Source organism: Somniosus microcephalus, chromosome 9 (genome assembly GCF_052327205.1).
Source record: "Somniosus microcephalus isolate GS21.2 chromosome 9, FLI_Smic_1.0, whole genome shotgun sequence".
In the NCBI taxonomy this organism is placed as follows: domain Eukaryota; kingdom Metazoa; phylum Chordata; class Chondrichthyes; order Squaliformes; family Somniosidae; genus Somniosus; species Somniosus microcephalus.
In genome coordinates, this window is record NC_140995.1 from 153165702 (window position 1) to 153191703 (window position 26002).

The window sequence follows — 26002 nt, forward strand, 5'->3', positions numbered from 1 at the left end:
AAACCTCTCAGCTGAGAATGAAACACAATTTCACATCAGAAATAGCTGACGAGTCTTTCGGGTAGAAATTGGTTTTCATTGCATCTGTTTTCTGGGCGGAAAATGGGGGGGAAAATGACCAATTTCATGGGGCTATGTCCCACATTCCAAAGTCGCATGACTGCGTCTGACCCCATGTACGGGTCAGGCGATTTTTCAGGAGTCTCTGGTTATACATATTCCTGGAGGAATCATCACATGACCTCCTGCCTCCAAAAGCCTTGCCCAGTCAAGCCAAACTTTTTTTTTTTTTTCCTATATTCAGTAGTTTTATAACTAATAAACAAAAGTGTGCAAAGAAAATTTTAAAAAGCGCATGTTTTTACTGCCTGAATGTTTTTTTCTCCTGGGTTGCTTGCAATAATGACCAGAAGATTAATCTTTAATTCCTGGAGACTCCGGGATAATCCTGGAGGGTTGGCAACCCTACTGCTGGCCACCTGGGACAGACATTAGGCCCTTTGCATTAATATTTTGATGCAGTTCTCTTCCTCCATTGGTTTCTGTTCCTATGAAGGGTATCATTTTTTGCATCTTAAATTTTTTTTTACAAAACTGTTCTCCAGTATTCTTACTTACTGCTGCAATTCACGTTGCAGCAAACAAAGGGGGGGAAATTGGGCGGTGCCCCTTTTGGGGCGCTAATGTCACCGGGGCGTTAACTTTACTGCCCCGAAAAAGTTAGCACCCTTCTGCCGGAAATTCAGTAGTAGCGCCCCAAGCAGAAGGTGGACACCACGCTCGTCGGCATGTAGTGTTGCGCACTTGCAGGCCTCCCTCCCCTGATTAAAGAGGGGCCTAGCGCTGCACGCACCAGGACCCTGCTAGACCACCGGGGAGTGGGGCGCCGTGGAAACAGCCCGGCTTTCAAGAGGAGTGCCGGGCTGAGCGATCGCGAACGGCACCCCAAAAAAGGGAAAGGGGGCAGGTGCTGGTAGCTGGCCAAAATAAAAATGGCCACCCGACACCTGCCCCTTTAACTACTGCCGCCACCGCTGCAAAAACCCCCCCTGATCCTGTCGGTCATATCGTCCGGCGATAGGTCAGGGGGGGCGCATGTAGTTTGCGGCCGGGGCGCAAGCTGGGCACTGCGCACAGTGATGATGTCATCACCGGCAGCACAGTGCCACAGGGTGCTACCGGCTACCGTCGCCACTAACCTCCTGCTGAATTTCGCATGAGGCATTAGCGGCGCCACGCCTGGGCGCTAGGGGATTTGCGCCCCTTGTTAGTGCCCCCAGGGGTTCCAATTGCTGGGATACCAAAAACAGGTGTAAAGATACCTGCGGCATTATGTCTGCGCCTACCTTTATCCCAGGAACTGCATTTACAGACCAGACACTTCCATCTGGGCTTGTCAGCGGAGACCACATCTAAGATTCTATGAGGAACATAAGTATCTCAAAAAGGTTTCAAGAATTTAGTGGGTTATCTGCTGGGACGCCAGATGTAGCTACTTCACAAGGGATGTATGCTTTCTGCTGCATGCTAACCTGCAGACAACTTCTGCCACAGGGATGGTTGTTCCTATAGTTGTGAAGCTCACCACTTTCATTGAAAAAGAAGCATCAGTTGGACAGGGCACAGAGCTTTTACCAGGGTTCCTAAGAGCCCAAGGCAGAGTAGATGGCAATCATGCACACATCCCTCTTGTGTGATTGCATTCCATATAGCATGCATGCAGTTTCTAGTGGCAGTATTGGTTCTGAGCACACCTTTCAACATTTCTGTGTCACAGTGCAAACTATTTGTGTACCCCACAAAAAGTGTGCTGTTCAACTTTTGACAATTAAAGAGTGTGTATAATACCCGGCACTTGCACGACACTTGCACAGCCCCTACGGGTGCGTGCGCACCTCATACGCACCCATAGAGGTCGCAAAATACGGCCCAATATGTGCAAAAATGGATACATTGGCCCAGAAATTGGTGTCGGGGGCTTCCCGCAGAAGAAAGCCCCCGACCTACACATACCTAGCGCGCCGACAGTTGAAGCCTGGCCCTGCGTGGATTTCCTGTCAGTGGCCCGGTTCAGCTCCCGGCGCGCTGTGCTTACGTGATCCAGCGGCGTAGTTAGTTCGATGAGCTGGCTGGGATCATGTGAGCACTGGGCAACCAATCGGAGGTTGCAAAAGTTCATTCATGAGTTTGATAGTAAGAACTGTCAAACTCATGAAAACTCCGGGTGCCCAAAACAGTAATTAAACTTCAAATAAAAGTTAAAAAAAAATCCCACTAATTAAATGAACTATTAATAACTGTAAAAAACTAATTTAAACAATTATTCAAATTTTTGAAAAAAATAATTTTTTAACAAATCGGGTCTAAAAATACACTTACCTTACTGTAAAGTCTTTAAAAATAATAAACCTGTGGAAATTTTTTTTTAATTTTAATTGATAGACCACTTACCTTTTAAAACTAAGTACTTGCGTCTGCTTTTTTCTCGCATAAAAACTGGAGGCCTTATCGCACGGGCAACCCTGTAAAAAAAGGAATTTCAGCGCGCACGCGCAGACTCCTGCGCGCACGCGTTCCACCTCTGAACCCCTTGGTTCAGAGGAAAGGAAATGCCCGTTTTCCGTGTATGCGCTGTGCATGCTGAAAACCGACACTTCCAACGGGCCCACGCGTGAGTACACGGTGCTTACTCACGCGTCGGGACCCGAATTACTGGGCCATTTACTTTGACATTCCACTTGACAGAAGAAAGCTTCTTCCTCATTCCTCTTAGTGAATTAACATGTTATACTACAGACCTCGGAGACTGCATTCATTGTGGCATCTCCATCCAGGCAGCCTGCACCTCAGTGTTCATAACAGGGTGCCCAACTTCTCCAAAGAAAACCATTCTTCTTAAATGCATCTGTGTCAGCTAGTGGCTCAGTTGGTCAGAAGGCTGTGGGTTCAACTCCCACTCCAGAGACTTGAGCACATAAATCTAGGCTGACACTCCAGTACAGTACTGAGGGAGTGCTGCATTGTCAGAGGTGCCGTTTTTCAGATGAGAAGTTACACCGAGGCCTCGTCTGCCCTCTCAGGTGGACGTAAAAGATCCCATGGCACTATTTCAAAGAAGATCAGGGGAGTTATCCCCAGTGTCCTAGACCAATATTTATCCCTCAATCAACATCACTAAAAGAAACAGATTATCTAGTCATTATCACATTGCTGTTTGTGGGATCTTGCTGTGTGCAAATTGGCTGCTGCATTTCCTACATTACAATAGTGACTACACTTCAAAAGTACTTCCTAATAAGAACAAAAGAAAGAAAGACTTGCATTTATATAGCACCTTTCATGACCACCGGACGTCTCAAAGCGCTTTACAAATAGGAGCAGGGGCAGGAGTAGACCATTTGGCCCTTCGAGCCTGCTCCACCATTCAATAAGATCATGGCTGATCTTCTATCTTATCTGCACTATCCCCCTATCCCTTGATTCCCTCAATATTCAAAAATCTATCGATTTCTGTCTTGAATATACTCAATGACTGAGCCTCCACAGCCCTCTGGGGTAGAGAATTCCAAAGATTCACCACCCTCTGAGTGAAGAAATTTCTCCTCATCGCAGTCCTAAATGGCCGACCCCTTATTCTGAGAATGTGACCCCCGGTTCTAGACTCCCCAGCCAGGGGAAACATGCTCCCTGTCAAGTCCTGTGTGTCGGGTCTGTTCATCCCTGACAGACCTGACATCTGGGAAAGTAACGTGGCAGCAGGATAGGAACCCGCTGTCAGAAAAAACAAAATTCCCACCCGACCTGCCACCAAACGTGCCCACTGAGCCCCTGAAAAATTCCCCCCATAGGGTCTCCTTCCTTATTTCATCTTTGTTGTGCCTGGGAACTGAAAATTCACCAGGTACAATGAAAAGAAAAATCTACCCTTTAATGTATAAAGTAGAAGTAGAACGAAATACTTTTTAGCTATTGAGGGAAGCCTAATCTCATGTCACTTTACAATAGTGCCCTCTCAAGAAATAAAGAGCATGAGTTCATCGCTGCAAGCTCCTGACCACAGACTGTTGCCACTGGCTCCCAACTTTGTTAAAAAAAGAGAAATCAGCTAAAAATAATGAAAAATTAGAAAGCTAAAAAGAAAAAAAGTGGTAAAAATATGCATCAGTTGTGTAATGTGAGCAACATGAACCAAATGTTGGGATCTGATTGGTTCAGGCTATCATGCTTTCAGCAATGACAAGATGTAAACACTGACATACATTCCAGCCACACAGATACAAGGGAGTAAATTTTACAAGTTAACGCTCCCAAGGGAAGATGGGTGTTGAGGTCTGATTCACAGCCTTCACAATTTTACAGTGATTAAAATTAACAGCCAGAAAATTGGAAGGGCTGCAACATGTGTGCACCAATCTCGTCAATTGCCTGGTCCACCTTCCCCTTGAATGAGGCTTCATGCCAGGAGCGCTAACTCCTAAAATTTACCTCATAGTTTTTAATAATATCGATAATTAGATTCTTATTCTGAAGACCATGGCTATTTTATCTGTTTTCGAATAACATGCTGACCACAGTGTAAAAAGCAAAAATCTAAACTTACCTGAAAGATATGTGTGTCCCTTTAAGAAGTGCTGGCAGTGTCCCTGTTGTACTGCTGCACGCACGTTCTTCCGTGCATGGTTTGGACAGGGCAGTATCAAGAGCGGTGATGTTGAAAATCACAGATAATGCATCAATTCAGGCATTGCATGGAAGGATTAAGCCAGATAACAAAATCTTCCACCGGAAGCGGGCGGAAGCGAAGCGGCTGCCATTTTTTCAGCAAAACCGGCCTTAACAGCCCCGCTAAACCTCCCAATTTCACAGCCACAATATCCAGTTCAAGTTCTATTGTTACAACCCCAAGGTTACACTTTTCTTTAATTAGATATTAGGCAGGACGTGCACAGTCCTAAACATAAGTCGCTCAAACAGCTTATGGGAGTGACCAGCACTGCTATAGCTGAAAGAATATCGGAGGCTGACCCAAGACATGCAACAAAGGTGCACAAATGTCACTGTCCTGAGAGGCAGTATCATTCTATATGTGCACAACTGCCAGGCCACTAGTACTGGACTGTTTGGCCACTGATTGGAATAATTTGGTCTGCTTTCCCACCAATCAGATCTTGGTAGCCCTGAGATATAGCCTTATCTGCTCGCTGCTCAAAGCAGTTATCTACCATGCTGGGAGCTATGACTAATCTTAGCTTGTTTTTTGGGGAAGCCTCTACTACAGATCATGCTGGACCTGCCAGTTACTTCAGTGTTGACTACATAGTTATGCATACATCCACCATAGTGCTGCAGATGCAGCTAATGGACATAAGAAATAGGAGCAGGAGTAGGCCACTCGGCCCTTCAAGCCTGCTTCGTCATTCAATAAAATCATGGCTGATCTTCTACCTTTACTCCACTTTCCCCATATCCCTTTACTCCTACAACTGACCCATCATCTGCTGCTACTTCTGGGACACCGACTAAACTGCCTGCACATGGGTCTGATGCTTGGTAAACATCCTTTTTTAGTGGACCCTGAGATCTGTGTCCTGAGGTTCCTCAATCAAGGGTAGGCATCTCCTGTCTCTTCAGCGGCAATGGTATCTCCTCATCTGGCATCCAAAGCTCCTCTTACTTTGTGCATCTGCATGTGTTGTCCTCTCAATCCAGCAAAGCTCTCCTGTGTGGGTGTCTGAGTTGCTGCTTGTGAGGGTGAGACATAATGAAAGAATGGGTGAAGTGGCGTTGAGTGGAGCTGTAGCTCAGAACCCCGGTTCTTCAAGCTGCTTCTTGTTGCTGGAGTTATTCTAGCAGGACAAAAAGAGAGGTTAGCAGGAGTAGCAGAGCTGTGAAATGCCAGTGCACTTTTGGAAGAAGTCATAAACTTAAGCATTGTTAATGCATTGTGATGCGAGATTGCATTTGAGTAGCAAGAACTGAAAGGAGATGTTACAAGAATGTTATTAACCAACCTGTAGCCGTTAACACCTCTCCTACTTTTCCATCTCACAATGCTTACTCCTTGTGTCTGTCCAGCAGTTCCAAGCCATCCTTCTCAAAAGGAGTGAAAGAGTGAAGGCTTGGGGCCCTCTCCGGTGGCACTTTTCTGCTTGTTGTTATATGCAGTTTTCTCCTTTAAGAGAGTAAAGTCTGAAGGAACTTTATTTGCAATCATACGGAATGCAACCCATTTGTAAATAAGTAATGGTTAATGGGGGTGAGAACAGGTGCAGGAAATACAAAAGTGACTCTTTTAGATCTTTAGGCTGTGAGTAAAGAACAGTTGCAGGGGAAGAGGGTGTGAAGGTCTCAAGCTTCTTTGTGGACATTTCAGGACATTAGAGCATGTTGTGGAATACAGGGAGGGCAAGAGGGTGGAAGTCAAAAATATGTTTTTAACTTTGTTTTATTTCAAGTTATGACGGTCTCCTCTCACCTTGATGTACTTTGTTAGGTCATTAAACTTTTCACATTGAATTGCCATCTAAGGGTTGCTGGAGGTAGCACTGACTGTCAATGCTAATTCCATTAACTGGCCTGGGCCACTGCCTTTGTGAACCTGCTTCCCTGTGTCCCAACAATGTTAGGGCTCCTTTCCTTAATTTCTGAAAGTAGCATCTCAATGATCAGGCCAGAACCAGCCTCGACATATTATTGTGATTCCAGTTGTTTTACTAACAAAATGACGTTAAGCTGCTACAGCCACTTAAATGTTGTAACAGCATAATTTCCCTCCCTCACCCCTCCCACCAAGGCAAGATCCAATAGTGTTGGGATCCCACTCTGAATACTTAATTAGGCCCCTTGAGGAAAATTGGGCAGGGTCATGGTGGGGTAACAGAGGTAGTGTTGGCACAGTTCCAGCAGTAACCCTGGTACAGAGTAATATCTAGTACAATGTTTCAGTTACATTTTCAATGTTTTCCCCTTATCTCGTGCTTTATCACATTTGAAATATGTATCTAAATATACATGCATATGCACAATGTGCCATTTACAGTGGGACTGACTTGGTAAAAATATTTTCAAATTTTTCCAGACAGAGAGGAGCCAGAAGAGCTGTATGTCAGTTGCCATATCATATGGAATGACAAATATTAGCATAATTGTGTCAAGTTAGTAAACACATTTTAAAAAGTGGTTTGGTGAACAATTTGTCTCTTTAAAATATTATAGTATCTGGCTTTATTATTTTTTTAATAATGAGGTAGAGTGAATGGAATTGTACAAAAAGTAATTTGATACAAGGATCGGTGCTAAGTTTAACTCTTTATGCACTCTCCATCAAATGATTACATTGCAAACTGTTCCAAAACAAAATTGGTCTCAGAACAGCACAAAAAGAGCATTTGGGTTATAGCAGCATAAGAAAGTATGGAACAAGATAAAGTGCTTTGACCCATCAAGCCCACTCCTTCCACATATGTACAATTTACCTCATCATGGAACCTACCCCAACTATTGAGTCGCCAGAGAGAAAATTCAGCATAAATATTCCTTGATCCCCAAAGGTAATCATGCAAAACAACAGAAATGTTATGCATCCCCACATCCCCTAGCCTGCTGCATACATTCCAACTGTTTACGTTTGACATGAACAGTCAGTGTTTTAAGGGTCAATCCACATGCCCACATTTGCGGGCAAAGATCGATACATACGGTGAGCAGCAAGTGCTGGTCTGATGTGAATTCCCGCCCACAGTGTGCAGCTGTATTGAATTGCCTTAACTTATGGCAGCAGCAGGGCTCAGGAAGGAATGGCCAGAGTGCCTCTGAGGAAGGAGAGAGGGAAGAACCAGGGAGTGGTGTTGAGAGAAGTGAAAGTACAGGAAAGTGCCAGCATGAACCATAGGTCGGAGGTGGGTAAGTAAAATGCCAACATGAACTGAGTCGGGGAGGAAAACGTTGACATGTTAAATTAAGGGGAGAGAGGGAGAAGACCGCCAACATGAATTGGAAGAGTTAACATAAGAAATAGGAGCAGGAGTAGACCATTTGGCTCTTCAAGCCTGCTCTGCCATTCAATACGATCATGGCTGATCTTCTACCTCATCGCCACTTTCCTGCACTATCCCCCTAACTCTTGATTCCCTTAATATTCAAAAATCTATCGATCTCTGTCTTGAATATATTCAATGACTGAGCCTCCACAGCCCTCTGAGATAGAGAATTCTAAAGGTTCACCACCCTCTGAGTGAAGAAATGTCTCTTCATCTCAGTCCTAAATGGCCGACCCCTTATTCTGAGACTGTGACCCCTGGTTCTAGACTCCCCAGCCAGGGAAAACATGCTCCCTGCATCTACCCTGTCAAGTCCTGTATGAATTTTGTATGTTTCAATGATATCACCTCTCATTCTTCTAAACGCTAGAGAATATAGGCCTAGTCTACTCAATCTGTCCTCATAGGACAATCCCCCCATCCCAGGAACCAGTCTGGTGAACCTTCGTTGCACTCCCTCTATGGCAGGTATATCCTTCCTTAGGTAAGGAGACCAAAACTGTACACAATACTCCAGGTTTGGTCTCACCAGGGCCCTATATAATTGCAGTAAGACGTCTTTACTCTTATATTCAAATACTCTTGTAATAAAGGCCAATATACCATTTGCTTTCCTAATTGCTTGCTGTACCTGCATGTTAACTTTCAGTGATTCATGTACAAGGACACCCAGGTCCCTCTGAACACCAACATTTCCCAATCTCTCACCATTTAAAAAATACCCTGCTTTTCTATTTTTCCTACCAAAGTGGATAACTTCACATTTCTCCACATTATATTCCATTTGCTATGTTCTTGCCCACTCACTTAGCCTGTCTATATCCCCTTGAAGCCTCCTCGCATCCTCCTCACAACTTACATTCCCACCCAGCTTTGTATCATCAGCAAACTTGGATATATTACATTTGGTCCCCTCATCCAAATCATTGATATAGATTGTGAATAGCTGAGGCCCATGCACTGATCCTTGTGGTACGCCACTAGTTACAGCCTGCCAACCTGAAAATGACCCGTTTATTCCTACTCTGTTTTCTGTCTGTTAACCAATCCATGCTAGTATATTACCCCCAAACCTATGAGCCCTAATTTTGTTTAGTAACCTTTTGTGTGGCACCTTATCGAATGTCTTCTGAAAATCCAAATACACCACATCCACTGGTTCCCCCTTATCTATTTTGCTAGTTACAACCTTAAAAAACTCTAACAGATTTGTCAAACAGATTTCCCTTTCATAAATCCGTGTTGACTCTGACCAATCCCATCATGTTCTAAGTGCCCTGTTATCACGTCCTTAATAATAGATTCAAGCATTTTCCCTACTACTGATGTCAGGCTAACTGGTCTGTAGTTCCCCGTTTTCTCTCTCCCTCCTTTCTTAAAATAGTGGGGTTACATTTGCCACCTTCCAATCCGCAGGAACCATTCTAGAATCAATGGAATTTTGGAAGATGACAACCAATGCATCCACTATCTCTATAGCCACCTCTTTCAAAACCCTAGGACGTAGGCCATCAGGTCCAGGGAATCTATCGGCTTTCAGTCCCATTAATTTCTCCAGTACTATTTTTTTACTAATACTAGTTGGAAGGAGACAGAGGGCTTGTGTGAATTGTGTGATGTGTTGTAAGGGGTTAAGTGTCCCTGTGAACTGTGGGAACAGGAGTCGTCGGAGAAAAAAGACTGTTGAGACAGCTTTAGGCAAAGTGATGCTCTTGTTGGCATGCTAATAACCCAAATGTAACTAACTTTTCCTACATTTTTGGATTAAACATCTATCAATTGCGAAGTATAAATGATTAAAATTAACCAGAATACACCATTTTAAAGTTAAAATCCAAATTTTTTCCATATGAGCATGACCCCCAGACTCCTCCTAGAAGTGTATAACCAATTACCATCGGCAGAGGGGGTGAATGAGGGGCCAGTATTTGGAACATGTTTGCACCATTCTAAATTTGCTTTCTGTATCCTGCCTAGAATGGTCAAGAGTGTGAACCATTTATTGGCTGTTAGGCAATTTTTAAAAAGTGGCCTTTCCATCCCAATAATAGATTACTTATTACTACTGGGAGAAAGAAGTTTCAAAATATATATCAATTTCCAGCTGGCAAATAGAAAGTAGTTCTCAAGAAAATAGAACAAATGCCCCTTCCATTTTAGATTTTAGAAATGCCAATGTCCATGTTCAAAATACTGGCAAATACACCAAGTAAAATACACCAAATAAAGAAAATAGATCCTGTGCATTTAACACTTGTATCTTCCATCAGACTTTCATGTGCTATTTTCCCCTTCCAATATGAATGAAGGAATTTGTGTTTACCTATGGCGTAAGTTACATCCCTGTATCCCACTGCACTCTCAGTGTAATTACTGGTTTCTGAGTTGTCAGATTTTTGAAGCTATTGGTCACTTTTGCTAGGTTTCGAGGATGACTTGTATGCTGCTGCATGCATAAAAAACAGTCTCCACCTCCACCCAGGGCCCAACAGCACAAAAATCATCAGGGCTGATTTTGAACAGACCCAAGAACTCTAAAGGTAAGTCAGCAGCATACCTCTTTAAACAAATGTAAAACTTGTAGCAGCACATGAATTCCTGCCGCTTAATGTGCATGCGCTGAACCTGGCTGTATAGCTGAGTTCAGTTTTTTTCATGAGGTCGGCAAGCATGATACTGCCTTATATTCAGCATTTGGGCTTTAGGAGGGCAGAATTTCTGACCTGCTATGAGTTTTAAAGGCCTGCAGTGATTTAAAGCACCAACACTGCAGGGCTATGTGTTACAGTTTAAGAGTGTTTACACTAGATATGTCCTTATCTTCAGCAGCCTGGTCACTCCCTTAAGCAAATCCCATATTATCCAGCAGGCAGTTTTTTTCTGCCCAATATCTAACTAGACAATAGCGTGACTCAAGGATCATAACAAAGCCTTTACTCCATATACCAGCTACTGAACTACAACACGTACTACCACTCCTCTCTTTACAGAAGGTGGACTGAATAGGCATTGGTAGGGAATTGATTAGAAGGTAGGAGACAGAGAGTTTGTACTCCAATTGGCAGGACTTGACTAGTGCTGTCCCCCAGGGCTCTGTACTGGCGCCTCAGCTTTTCACTATGTTTATCAATGATTTAGATGAAAGAATAGAGAGCCTCATATCCAAATTTGCTGACTACACCAAGTTAGGTGGTACAGTAAGTAGTGTAGATGGGAGCAGAAAGATGCAAAAGGATGTTGATAGATTAAGTGAGTGGACAAAACTGTGGCAGATGGAGTTCAATGTGGGGCAGTGTGAGGTCATCCACTTTGGACCTAAGACTGATCAGAGTATTTTCTAAATTGTGAGAAGCTAGGAACTGTAGAGGAGCAGAGAGATTTAGGGGTTCATGCACAGAAATCACTAAAAACTAGTGGACAGGTACAAAAAATAATTTAAAAAGCTAATGGAATGTTAGCCTTTATCTGAAGGGGTCTGGAATACAAAGGGGTGGAATTGATGCTCCAGTTGTATAGAATTCTGGTTAGACTGCATCTGGAGAACTGCATTCAGTTCTGGGCACCTCACCTCAGGAAGGATATATTGCCCTGGGAGGGAGTGCAGCGCAGATTCACCAGAATTATACCGGGGGTTAGATGATTAAATTATGAGGACAGGTTGTATAGACTAGGTTTGTAGTCCCTCAAGAATAGAACATTAAGAGGTGATTTAATTGAGGTGTTTAAGATGGTCAAAGGATATGCTAGAGTAAATAGAGAGAAATTATTGCCTCTGGTGGGGTAGTCTAGAACAAGGGTGCATAACTTTAAATTTAGAGCGAGGAAGCACTTCTTCCTGCAAAGGGTAGTGGAAATCTGGAACTCTCTCCCCAAAAAGCTGTTGAGACTAGGTCAATTGAAGATTTCAAAACTGAGACTGACAGATTTTTGTAATGGTAACGGTATTAAGGAATATAGAACCCAAGACGGAGTTAAGATACAGATCAGCCATGATCTAACTGAAAGGCAGAGCAGGCACGGGGGGCTGCATGGCCTACTCCTGCTATTATGTTCCAATACATTCTACCGAGGCAAAGCACAAGCTTCAGATCAATAACATAATGAACAGCACACAATTTTCATAGTGAGAACATAAATTCCCCTACACTCCTCAGTTATAAAAACAATAAAACTTAACTTGTTTTCTCTCTAAACATAGGCGCTACGATGGAAGATTTCATTATCTAGCTTAATCCTTCAAAGCTATGCTGGCTCATATTTTAAAAGACAGATAGCCTTTCCCTGCTGGCTGTCAAGATTAGAGACATTTTGTGATGGAGAATGACTGCCCCTCTGTGAACTGCTCTCCCTTAAATCTCTGAGATGCAGACTCAGTCCACCAAGCTGCCAATATAAATTATTACCTTGATGTGAGAGCTTACCTTTTGGTGAGGCTTCCAAATGTCTGTCTGGCTAAACTCCCTGCTGTGTAAATGGATAAGAAGGATGCTCTGAACCATCAGGTGTCACAAGGAGTCATCTACTCACAATAGCACAAACTGCTTGGGATTGTAGGTAACAACCCTCCCTCTGAAGAACTAATTATCACTTCAAATCAATATTGCAAACGGATTAGTTTCAGGCTTCTGGCTTACTATGCAGATGGCCACAGACAACATTGATTGAATAGACCCTTTCGATTCATGTATGATGCATTACTGTGTGCAGGAGCACATAGAGCGATGTGGATGCAATCAATTACACCATGAACTTTGAGAAATCCGGACATCTGGCAGACTCCTATGGCTCTCTCCTATTCTCTTTCGCCTGTGTCAGCCGTGGCTCAGTGGTAGCAATCTTACTTCGGAGTCAGGAAGATTGTGGGTTCAAGTCCCACTCGAGAGACCGGAGAACAAAAATCTAGGCTGACACTCCAGTGCCGTGCTGAAGGAGTGCTGCACTGTCGGAGGTGCCATCTTTCAGATGAGACATTAAGCCGAGGGCCCCGTCTGCTCGCTCAGGTGGACATAAAAGATCCCATGGCACTATTTCAAAGACGAGCAGGGGAGTTGTTCCCTGTGTCCTGGCCAATATTTATCCCTCACTCAACATCACTAAAACAGATTATCTGGTCATTATCACATAGCGGTTTGTGGGAGCTTGCTGTGTGCAAATTGGCTGTCACATTTCCTATATTACAACAGTGACTACACTTCAAAAAGTACTTCATTGGCTGTGAAGCACTTTGGGACATCCTGAGGTTGTGAAAGATGCTCTATAAATGCAAGTCTTTCTTTATGCTTTGCAAACTTCAGACTGACTGATGTGACTGATGAGGATTTTAACGTTTTCACAGACTGAATTTTGAGTAATTCTATTGCTGGTGTGGATGTTATTGTGTGTACAGGTGTGTCTGTATGTATGCATGTGGGTGTGCTTTTAATTCAATGATTTGTATTTTTAATACTCTTTTTCTTTAAGAAATTGAACCAGAAAACGTAACAGTCACAGTGCAACACCTGGCTCCGTGACACGTTGTGGTATGGCCTTGACGGAAACTTGGCTCATAGGTGATGACATCCTGCCTCTTACTGAACCCCCCGCCTGGTATACCTTCCACCAGCACCCCACCCAAACAGCCATGGTGGCGGGTGTTATATCTCCCTACTCCTCAGGCACCTTTTCCTCCTTTGAGCACCAAACCTTGTTCCACCTCTCACCTCTCCTTTAAAATTCTCAATTTCTACCCCCGCACCCAAGCCCCACCCCAAGTTTCACACTAAGATATCCTCACTCCTTTACCCCCTCAGCTTCTGCACTGAGCGACTTCTCATCCTCTGTGATTTCAAACTCCATCTCAACTCACCTTGCCTGCACTCCTCTGAGTTCACTGCCTTCCTATCTTTCCTTCATATAAATTCTCTTACTCATACTCACAGCCACCCCCTGGACCTTGCCATCTCACATGGCCTCTCTATTCCGAGGGGCCATATGGCCTACTCCTGCTCCTACTTCTTATGTTCCCATCATCTCAATCACAGACAAGGCCATCTCTGATCATTTCCTTGTAACCCTCATCACTCACATCCCCTTTTCCCATTCCAATCCCACTGCATCTGCCTCCAGAAACAACTCTCCCCCAAGTCACTTACAACAGCACTTTAAAACTCCCAAATATCTAGCCTTTGGCCCTCCATTCGGCACAATACTTCCACAGCTATTAATCTGCTCAATCACACCATCACCTCTGCCTTTGATGCCCTTGTCCCCAGTAAAACCCTTACTTTTTCGAACCGGCCCACCTCCTGCTCTCTCAACTCTATTCCCACTAAACTATTGACAACCCAACTTCCCCTCCTGGGCTCCATGCTAGCTAATATTATAAACAGCTCTCTCTCCTTACGTACTGTTTCCCTCACTTTCAAATCTGCCTTCATCATCCCCTCCTCAAAAAACACACCATTGACACCTCTGCCCTTGCATTTTTGGGAGGGGGAGCTTCTCAGCTTCACCGCTGATGCCCAATGTCTGCCTGATGCAATTTTGAGACGGGCTTGTAAATGGACCAGCAGCAAACCTGCCTGCTTCTGGTGGGAAGCTGATTAAATATGCAAAGTGGTATTCTATGCTGGATGTAGGACTCCGAGTGCGATTTTTAGGTGCAAACAGGAAGAGTGTGTGCTCTGCCCATTTGTACCAGGCGTTGAGTGGCCTAACCAGCAACAACAACTTGTATTTATATAGTGCCTTTAACGTAGTAAAACGTCCCAAGGCACTTCACAGGAGTATTAAAAGACAAAACATTTGACACCGAGCCACATAAGGAGAAATTAGGACAGGTGACCAAAAGCTTGGTCAAAGAGGTAGGTTATCAGGAGCGTCTTATAGGAGGAAAGAGAGGTAGTGAGGTGGAGAGGTTTAGGCAGGGAATTCCAGAGCTTAGGGCCTAGGCAACAGAAGGCATTGCCACCAATGGTTGAGCGATTATAATGAGGGATGCTCAAGAGGGCATAATTAGAGGAGCGCAGATATCTCGAGGGGTTGTGGGGCTGAAGGAGATTACAGATATAGGGAGGGACGAGGCCATGGAGGGATTTGAAAACAAGGATGAGAATTTTTAAATCGAGGCATTGCTTAAAGGGGAGCCAATGTAGGTCCGCAAGCACAGGGGTGATGGGCGAACGGGACTTGGTGCGAGTTAGGACACGGGCAGATGAGTTTTGGATGACCTCAAGTTTATGTAGGGTAGAATGTGGGAGGCCAGCCAGGAGTGCATTGAATAGTCAAGTCTAGAGGTAACAAAGGCATGGATGAGGGTTTCAGCAACAGATGAGCTGAGGCAAGGGCAGAGATGGGTGATGTTACTGAGGTGAAAATAGGCGGTCTTAGTTATGCTGCGGATGTGTGGTCGGGAGCTCATTTCAGGGTCAAATATGACACCCAAGTTGCGAACAGTGTGGTTCAGCCTCAGGCAGATGTTAGGAAGAGGAATGGAGTTAGTGGCTAGGAAACGGAGTTTGTGGCGGGGACCAAAAACAATAGCTTCAGTCTTCCCAATATTTAATTGGAGAAAATTTCTGCTCATCCAGGACTGGATGTCAAACAAGCAGTCTGACAATTTAGAGATCGTGGAGGGGTCAAGAGAAGTGGTAGTGAGGTAGAGCTGGGTGTCGTCAGTGTACATGTGGAAACTAATGCTGTGTTTTCGGATGATGTTGCCAAGAGGCAACATGTAGATAAGAAATAGGAGGGGGCCAAGTATAGATCCTTGGGGGACACCAGAGGTAACGATGCAGGAGCGGGAAGAGAAGCTGTTGCAGATGATTCTCTGGCTACGATTAGATAGATAAGAATGGAACCAGGCGAGTGGAGTCCCACCCAGCTGGACAACAGTGGAGAGGCATTGGAGAAGGATGGATAAGGTCAACCGTGTCAAAGGCTGCAGACAAGTCAAGAAGGATGAGGAGTGATAGTTTATCTTTGTCACAGTCACAAAGCATGTCATTTGTGACTTTGTCGAGAGCCATTTCATTACTGTGGCAAGGACGGAAACCTGATTGCAGGGGTTCAAACATGGAATTGGGGGAAAGATGGGCACGGATTTTGGAGACGACAACACTTTCAAGGACTTGAGAGGAAAGGGAGGTTGGAGATGGGGCAGTAGTTTGCAAGGATGGAGTGGTCAATGGTTGGTTTTTGAGAGAGGTGATGACGGCAGATTTGAGGGAGAGTGGGTCAGTACCTAAGGAGAGAGAACCATTAACAATGTCAGCTAACATGGGAGCCAGAAAAGGAAGTTGGGTGATCAGCAGTTTGGTGGGAATAGGGTTGAGGGAGCAGGAAGTGGGTCTCATGGACAAGACAAGGGTGGAAGGGGGATGTGGGTGGAGAGCAATACGAGGAAGTGGTCAGAGATGGCCTTATCTGCAATTGACACGATGGGAGTAGCGAGGCCACGAGAGATAGCAAGGTCAAGGGGGTAGCCATGAATATGAGTTGGGGAGTTTACATGGAGGGAGAGATTAAGGGAGGATAGGAGGCTAGTGAACTCAGAGGAGAGAGAGCATGATGAATTGAGCAGGAGGTTGAAATCACCAAGGATGAGAAGTCGTTCAGTGCAAAGGCTAAGGGAGGAGGTAATAATATTTTATGGTACTTGGGTGGGCCGTAGAGAACAAGAATTTTAAATGAGAAGTGAGATGGATGGAATAAGGTGAGATGCTCAAAGGAGGAGAAAATGCCAGAGGAGTAGGGGACTGACCAAGGTGTGATTTGGTGATAAGAGCCACACCGCCACCATGGAAGTCTGAGCAGGGCAAGTGGTGGAAGGTATAGCGAGGCAGGGAGGCTTCATTTAAGGGTAAGGTGTCATCACCCCTCAACCAAGATTATGTCAGGGCCATGATGATGATGCAATCATCCACAATAATCTCATGGATGGCAAGGGCCTTGTTCGCAAGTGAATGGATATTCTGGAGGGAGATGCAGAGAGAGTCGGTGATGGCTGCCCCACTGCCAACGTTCACAGGGTCAGCGCTGGGCGGGGGGTGGGGTTGAGTTGGATGGGGAAGAGATTTGCAAGATTTACCCCCAGTGGGCGCACTGGGCTGGAAGGTTGGCGAGAGAGTGGGATGAGACAGTTGGGGTTGCTGCTCGTAAGGCGGCAACGGCAAGCGCCTCAATGGGCCCTTCGTAGGATGCCAGGAGAGGCACAGTGGGAAGCTATAGGCTTATCTAAGGGGGAATCAAGCCTGGGTCGGCAGCAGGAGAATGGTAAGGTCAAAGAGTAATGAAGGATTTGGGACGGCAGAGTATCCAAGAGAGGAGAGATGAAAGAAGGCATGACAACAGGAGAGAGTAGTCAGGGAGGGATCGAGAGAAATGGAAAATAGGGGAAAAAAGTGGAAAAGTATTAAATGGCTCGGGTCCAGAGTGGCAGCCAAAGTGCGCATGTAAATGGACACGGGAAAAGCTCTGGTTACATAGGCATGTTGCCACATAAATACTGTGGCAACAAGAGCAGGTCAGAGGCTAGGTATTCTGCAGCGAGTGTCTCACCTCCTGACTCCCCAAAGCCTTTCTACCATCTACAAGGCACAAGTAAGGAGTGTGATGGAATACTCTCCACTTGCCTGGATGAGTGCAGCTGCAACAACACTCAAGAAGCTCAACACCATCCAGGACAAAGCAGCCCGCTTGATTGGCACCCTCTCTACCACCTTAAACATCCACTCACTCCACCACCGGTGTACCGTGGCTGCAGTGTGTACCATCTACAAGATGCACTGCAGCAACTCGCCAAGGCTTCTTCGGCAGCACCTCCCAAACCCGCGACCTTTTCCACCTAGAAAGACAAGGGCAGCAGACACATGGGAACACCACCACCTCCACGTAGCCCTCCAAATCACACATCATCCTGACTTAGAAGTATATCACCGATCCTTCATCGTCGCTAGGTCAAAATCCTGGAACTCCCTACCAAACAGCTCTGTGAGAGTACCTTCACCACACGGACTGCAGCAGTTCAAGGCGGCGGCTCACCACCACCTTCTCAAGGGCAACTAGGGATGGGCAATAAATGCTGGCCTTGCCAGCGACGCCCACGTCTCATAAAAATGAGAAAAACAAATGTAATAATTAATGGAACACATATTTCCTGGTAACAGTCCTTAATGGGATTGCTGGAGGCCATTCAAAAACACAGCTGAAGAAATGTTTAATATTTTTAGATAAGGGCCAGGAGGAGCAATAGTGGGCTCACAAAAATATTCCAGCTCAACATCCAGCCTGTTAGCCAGCTCAGCGTGGGAGCCAGCAGATTTCCTGCCCCCCTGCACCCAGCGAGCTGCAGAGGGGCACCCGTTTGGTGCATCCTAGCTCATCGGCAGCATTTGAATGAGGACCAAACCGGAAAGTGGTTTGGGCCTCCCGGTGCTAGCTATAGGTGTGCACACAGCTGCTCTGATGACTTTGTGTCCATTTTGGGTGGAAGTCAATGCTTATCCCCGATACCTTCACTATTAATTTGGATATTGGATTCCACAGTTATACAGAAATTTTAATTTTTATCACTTTCTGCACCTTTCATTCATAATAACTATAGAGAACTATCAGAATAAGAGCAGGCACATCTAAATAAAACAGCTAAAATAAGTTACAATAACTGTATAATAAAGCAGTTAAAAATAGCCCATCTGATCACTTGTAACAGATAGCACCTGTCCAAACAAAATAAATAGTCAATTTTTCACAAAGCTGACAGCTTTCCAATTTAACATGACATGCACTTGGATTAAGCAGTTGCTAAAATGGGCAGAGCTTCTGAAAATATTGCAGAAGAGCAATACAAGCAAATTGAACCTACACCTAATTTACACACCCTTAAAAATATGGATCATCACTAAACAACAACAACAGCAACATCAAATTGCATTGATGTAATATATATAATAGGAATGTGCCAAGGCACTTCACAAATAGGCATAAAAAGATAGATGTCAAGCCAGGAAGGGGAAGATTAGGAGGGTGAACTAAAACTTGGTTGAAGAGATGGATTTAGAGAAGGTTTCCAAAGGTGGAGAAAATGGTGGGGAGGTAGTTCCAGGGAGTAGGACCCAGATACCTGAAGGCTCGACACCAATGTAGGGTCCCGATGACAACTGAAGCAAATTGCATAGATTTACATAGAATTTACAACCCAGAAACAGGCCATTCAGCCAAACTGATCTGTGCCAGTGTTTATGCTCCACACGAGCCTCCTCCCATCCTACTTCATCTAACCTTATCAGCGTAACCTTCTATTCCTTTTTCCCTCATGTATTTATCTAGCATCCTATGCTATTTGCCTCACCGCTCTCTGGGTAAAGAAGTTCATCCTGAATTCCTTATTGGATTTGTTAGTGACGATCTTATATTTATGATCCCTAGTTTTGAATTCCCCCACAAGTGGAAACATCTCCTCCAGGTCTACCCTATCAAACCCCTTCATAATTTTAAAGACCGCTATCAGGTCACCTCTCAGTCTTCTCTTCTCTAGAGAAAAGAGCCCCAGCCTGTTCAAGTCTTTCCTGACAGTTCTAACCTTTCAGTTCTGGTATCATCCTTGTAAATCTTTTTTGTACTCCAGTGCTTCTATATCCTTTTTGTAATATGGAGACCAGAACTGTGCACAGTATTCTAAGTGTGGTCTAACTAAGGTTCGATACAAGTTTGACATAAGTTCTCTGCTTTTCAATTCTATCCCTCTAGAAATGAACCCCAGTGTTTTGCTTGATTTTTTAAAATGACGTTGTTAACCTGCATTGGCACTTTTATTGATTTGTGAATCCGTGTCCCGAGGTTCCTTTGCCCCTCTACCCCGTTTAGACTCTTATTTTCCAAATTCCCCAACGTTTAATAAATAATCACAGTTCAAACAGTTGAAAATATCTGGATTCCCACATACTGAATGATAAAATATTTCAAGGAAACGACTTTGTTAATGTGTTCAGCGTAAATAATTTTAGCGATTTCCACGATTTCCTTTCCCCTGGAAGAAAACAATTCCCATCATTTTAACATTCCTAGGCTTGATGGCAAGAATTATGTATAAAGAGACGCCGCGGCTTACAGCAGGCGAATGAATTTGATATTCTAACTTCCTAAATTGGTCAGACAGAACCAGTTACTCCGGACTATCGTACCCTGCGCTGGAGCTTAAATACAAAAGATCCCTATTTGACAGAGATGTCACGAAAACATTCCTACCGTGTATTGTGGATATTTAGTGCATGGAATTGTGTAACATGTTTAAACCTTGAAACTTTACTTCCATCACTATGTCTTTACAAACTACTACAGAAAACCTTGAACTAAAACAAATGTTATGAAATTAATATTTTAAACTGCTACAGGTATTAACTTCTGAGTAAAACAGCGCCAAGACGCGGTCCGATAGATCAGCTTTTTTATTTCCACGATTTCTCTATTATTTATCTTAACTAATCAATTATATAAATGCAGAAAGAAAAGTGCAGGTCTGTAATACGGGGGGGGGGGGGGGGGAAATAACACCCACCGATAGTTGTGATCACAGTGATGGCGAAATAGAAAGAACCAGCGAATTTCCACTGGACCCCAGCTTTATGCGGCTTGAGTTTCAGGACAACCAGCTCGAGTTCCTCGTATTTCTTCTCGCTCAGGTTGTATTTGGTCATGAGCTCGAACCTCCTTTCTTCCAGGTTCTTCTTCTCCGAGGTCTCCTGCTTGGACTCCAGAGCATCGAAGACGGCGGCTCCGACCAGCAGGTAGGTGAAGGTGCAGACAATGAGGGCGAGGGTCCGCACGTTCTGGCGCTTCATGGCGCCGCTGCGGGAGCCGCTGGACTCATGGTGCACAGAAGAAGACTGGAGATCGCGGCGGAGCAGCAGACCCACACCCTCGGCGCTGGGAGCTGTCTTTCAGCACCGCCGAGCCATGTCGCCACGCCTACGCGCTGCTGCTGCTGTTGCTGGCCATATTAGGGGAAGGATAGGTTGGGGGGGAGAGCTGACTCACACCAGGGCAGTTGTGGAAAAGGCACGAACACTCAACTGCATACGTGCCTGTGCTGGGAAATATAGAAGCATCGAAGGGAAATTGATGTGTTACGATTGCAGCTGTAAGCTGTTGCAAAGCTATTAAAGTGGATCTCCAGATCACCTCCCACCCCCCACCCCAAAGCGTGGATTTTGAATACGGATGCGTACACAATGCCGCATGGGTTTTACACCTTTGAAAGGAACTATTTGCCTTCGTTTTCCAGAGTGAAAGGCTGAAATGTTGGCGATTGGTTGGGCGGATGCTACATTCGAAAGTCGTAATCCGAGAAATGCACGTAATTGACCAATAAACATCGTGTGATCATATGTGATGTCAATCATTAGTCAGAGGTAATAAAAAATGCATCGATGTGATTATTGTTTCCACTCACACTTCCTCGCATATCTGAAGTGCCGGGCTGGAGTCTGTAATTGGACTCCGCGCGCTTCCAGCTATCCTTCAGCACCACTTCGCCAGTGCTCGTTAAACAAGAGCATCGTCGGCTCCGTGTGTGCCTGAATATTGCTTAGTGTTGGGTATTTTTAACCTTTAGTTAGCTAAGAATAGAAAAAAAATACCGGATAATAAACTGCACCGTAGGTTTTCATAATTAATGCCCGTGCCTCACAGGGCGTTATTAACGTTATTCGCTAGAGTGCGTGAGATTCGTTTTTATGCATGGGACTCGTTGTTTATATGTGAACGGACTTTAAAATTACTGGCGATTATTTTGATTCCTATTAACTATTACAATCGTAAATTTACGCACTTATGTGTAAGGCTTTGCTCAGCATTCGAGAGTAATATGCATTGCTCTATCTATAGGGCGGGGACTTGTGTTTTGCACCAATCTGTTAATTTTGCATCGTGCCGGCAGCTTTGTTTTCATCGATTTTTTTGTTTCCTCCCTCGTCACGTCAATCAGCTCCATGCACCTTCCTTCAGCTGGAAGGACGCGTGCGTTTCAGACTCTTCCTTGCATTAACCCCTCCCTCCCCTCTTTACAACGATCTAGGACATTTGTGCGATTTAAATTTGTTGTCCGTTATTTTACCTGGCAATTCATTCATTTGAATTAGTCTGCACAAGTTTCTCATTTAGAACGTGCAAAAAAATTGAACCAAATCCCTTTCCTAAAAATATAATTTGGTTAACAAATGAAACCACGCTAAGTGGCACTATCATTTAAGGGGGTAATCCCCAATTAAATCAACTATATCAACATTAACCTCACCCCTTAAAATATTTGTTTAAAAGTCCCAGACATGTCAGTGAGTTCACTTTGCAAAAAGAACTGCAGGGAAAGCTATTGCGGAGGACCCTAGGTGGAAAAATAGCTCTGGTTGCTAAGTGCCATGAGACTGTAAACATGTTCTTCAATACATTTATGATGTTGCACACAATTTCCCCCTCAAAGGTTTCACCTCGACGAAGCTTATTACAATACTACTGACATCCTTTTAAAAATTGGGGCTGATTTCCCCAGTTAAAGTGCAGCTGCCGAGGAATGGTGCCCCTGGCACTGCCAAGCTTTCCTGCCAGAAATGACGGGGCTGTGGAATACATCTGCCCTCATCGGGGTGGGCATATTCAAAATATATGCAAATGAGAAATCTGCCATCGTGAATTTTTCTTCATTTACAATCAATTGCATAGACTAAGGCAGGAATTGGGTCAAACATTAAAAATAAATACATTTTGGGCATCCCCACAAGCTGCCAGCTATGCTTTGCTGCAGAAGATGCCCAAAACTTGCCACTGATATTTTCCACCCTCTCTTTCCCACTGGAGGTGGGAATCCTTTTGGGAGTCCACCTAAAAGATGCTAAAGAGCCTGTTCTAATACGGGCATTCATCTGGATGGTTTTAAATGGGTTTATACATTTGCAAAACTAACATACAGAGGAATATTATATGAACGTGTTAAAAAACATTCATCTGCTAATATCCACCAATGGTAATTTCTAGACTTATATCATCTATAATATTGTAAAAATGGTACAATAGCATGTATTTCCAATTTCCAACATCACATTTCTTGTGTCAGACTTAAGGGTACACTTTCTGATTCACTTCAACATCTCTTTCTAATTTACTTAAATTTCACATTCAACAAATCTCAACTCATAGGCTAAACATTGCAGCCAAAATCTACCAATAAAGCCAAATACAACCTCAATCAATCAACCCAAACAGTAAATGAATCCAAATCATTTCAGCGTCAACCAGTCAGCACTCTTAACTATAAGACTGAGCAAAATCAACCAATAAATAAACAGAAACTAAATGTTGGCCTAGAAATTGGATTAGGCCCAAAAAACAGGTGGTGTCAAGAGCCAGCACTAATTGCCTGTGCCTGTTGAAAGTGGTGCAGGGAGCACACAAAATTTGTGCTGCCTGCTCATGATAATGATGATTGCAGTGCTGATTTCAGCGCTAAACGCGCTGCTGATTGCCTTAGTGCTCAACGGAGGGGGGCCAATATCAGGTGCAGTCTAATGGCCAATAATCTTTGGCCTAGGCTCTCTGCACTACATTAAGGGGAGGTGCTTTGGTGTAGCAACACCTCATTGTCATTGCAGACTGAAGCTATGGCACAGCAACAACAACCCAGAGAGAGAGAGAGAGAGAGAGAGAGAGCGCGCGCGCGCGCGCGCCAGAAGGTTTTCGGATGCTGCACTCAAGGCCTTGGTAGTAACAGTTGAGTGAAAGAGTCCTGTTTCCTTAGGGTGGCAGGAAGCCATCAAAGGCTACCAGTATAAGACTCTGGGAGGAGATAGCTACCTATGTCACAGCCAACAGTGTCGTGCCAAGGACATGGATACAGTGCCAAATGAAGTTTAATGACCTCACACGGCAGGTCAAGGTGAGTGAAGGCTTCAGCAAATGCCATATCTCACCATCTGCACCACAAGCCTCACACACTGCTCAAAGCATCACACTCACCTACCAACAATCTCTACCTATCACCAGTCATACCTCACAATCATGGCTTCACTTCACCCTCACAACCTTACCACTGCTGCAACACTCACACCCACATCTCAGAACAATGGCAGACAGAAGGCGGCCAAGCCGCTGTACAGACCTTGAGCCAACTGGAGGAGTCCGTGCTCAATATCATTGGAGGGGAAGTCACTGAGGCCATGGCAATGGGAGAAGTTGAAGTTCTTACTGACAATGATGGTATGGTCATTCCTAATCCTTCTTCTCACATCCCACTTCCCCCTCATCCCACACTCTTCTCACTTACAAGCTGCTGATGCTGTATGCTTGGATATCTTGCTTCCCCCCCCTCCCCTCACCATAACCTGACTCTTGTGTCTTTCTGCTTTCAGATACCCAAGAACTGCCAGCAGGCCAGCCTGTTCCTCATGCTGTGGAGGAGAGTGGAGAAGAAGAAGAAGAAGACACACCATCACTACATCTGACACTTGCAGACACCAGCTCTGAAACTGGCACTGCGCGCAATGTAAAGGGTAATGTAGAGGCAGGATCTGCACATGGTGAGGCACCGGGCACGAGTGGGCTGCAGCAAGGCTGGGGAGAAAGGATAGCTCTGTGGTCAGCACCCCATAGGGCAAGTTTGCGCACATGAATCAGATGATGACCTTGATGAAGTGTGATGCTGACATGCATACCAAAATGCTAGGTGCAATGACAAGCCTCCCAGAGAGCCTCTTGTCAATGTCAAGGAGCATGGAGGAGTCCGGCTCCAATATTGAACGGGGTTTGTCCCATGATTTCCAAGCTGGAAATAATTGACAACTCCAGGAGACACTTTGTGAACCCAGCCATGATGCTGCATGTGATAGGCAATGGCATGGCTTCCATTGCAGCACAGGGGGAAGTGACCCAATGTCTCAGTGCTACAGTGGAAGCGCAGTCTGCTCTCCTGCAGGTTCAGCTTGCTGCCACGCAATTGTTGATTGAATAGTGATAAATTTATTAATTTTGTTTGGAATGTTTTGTGGTGGCACGCATTTCAGCTTTGTACCCAGGAGGATGCTGTGATGTTCCATGACGGAAGAATGGTATGGTGGGGATGTGGTGAGCAATGGGGATCTGGGGTTTCATTCATTCAAATTGGAGTCTGATGAGGCATTCATGGACAGCCTGTCTGCAACGGGTATTTGCTGCATGCCTCGTCCTCCTCCGCTTCCTCTTTCTCTTCCACCTTCTCCTCTCCCTCGTACTCCTCCTGAGGTGGTCCTGCAATCCCTGGTGGCAAGGGCTGTGCCCTCATGATGGCCAAGTTGTGGAGCATGCAGCAGACCACCAGGAAATGGGACACCCGCTCCGGCGAGTACTGGAGGGCTTCTCCCGAATGGTCAAGTAGCGGAACCATTGCTTAAGCATCCCGATTGTCTGCTCGATGATGTTCCTGGTGGCAGCACGGCTCTCATTATATGAGTGCTGGGTGACGTAATAAAACTCACTACGCACTTGGTTTGAGCATAAAGCAAGGCTTTAATCAACTTGTTTCAGAACATGGAGGCCTAGTTGTATTTCACTAGCTCCTTGTCTTACAAAATGTCCCTGGAAAGCTGGGCCCGTGCTCGAGTATTTATACTCCTTGGACGGCACCACCAGCTGGCCATCCAGCATTATTTCATAAGTCGTTTCTTGATGAGATTTATAACACTGGGCATGAGTGGTAGGGTTGCGGAGGGGAGTCATCAGCCAGGTGCAGAGTGGATACCCCTTGTCTCCGAACAGCCACCCATGGGTTTGACGCAGTGGCTGGAAGACTGCTGGCATACCGGACTGGCGCAAGATGAAGGCATCATGAATGCTGCCAGGATAGCAGGCATTGACCATCATGATACGCGGGCGTGGTCGCGCAACAACTGCACATTAAGTTAGTGGTAGTCTTTGTGGTTACGGAGCATCTCAGGATTGGTATACGGTGCCCACAAAACCAT

General features: G+C 44.9%; 1 protein-coding gene across 1 annotated transcript in view; it reads right to left on the bottom strand.

The window, feature by feature from the left end:
• Nucleotides 1-21540, bottom strand: part of kcnk3a (potassium channel, subfamily K, member 3a) — a 127512-nt gene extending 105972 nt beyond the window's left edge. Inside the window, exon 1 of the mRNA XM_085997403.1 lies at nt 20575-21540. Coding sequence (XP_085853529.1) covers nt 20575-20857 — 283 coding nt within the window. The 5' untranslated portion in view covers nt 20858-21540. The remainder of the gene's footprint in view (nt 1-20574) is intronic.
• Nucleotides 21541-26002: the final 4462 nt, after the last annotated feature.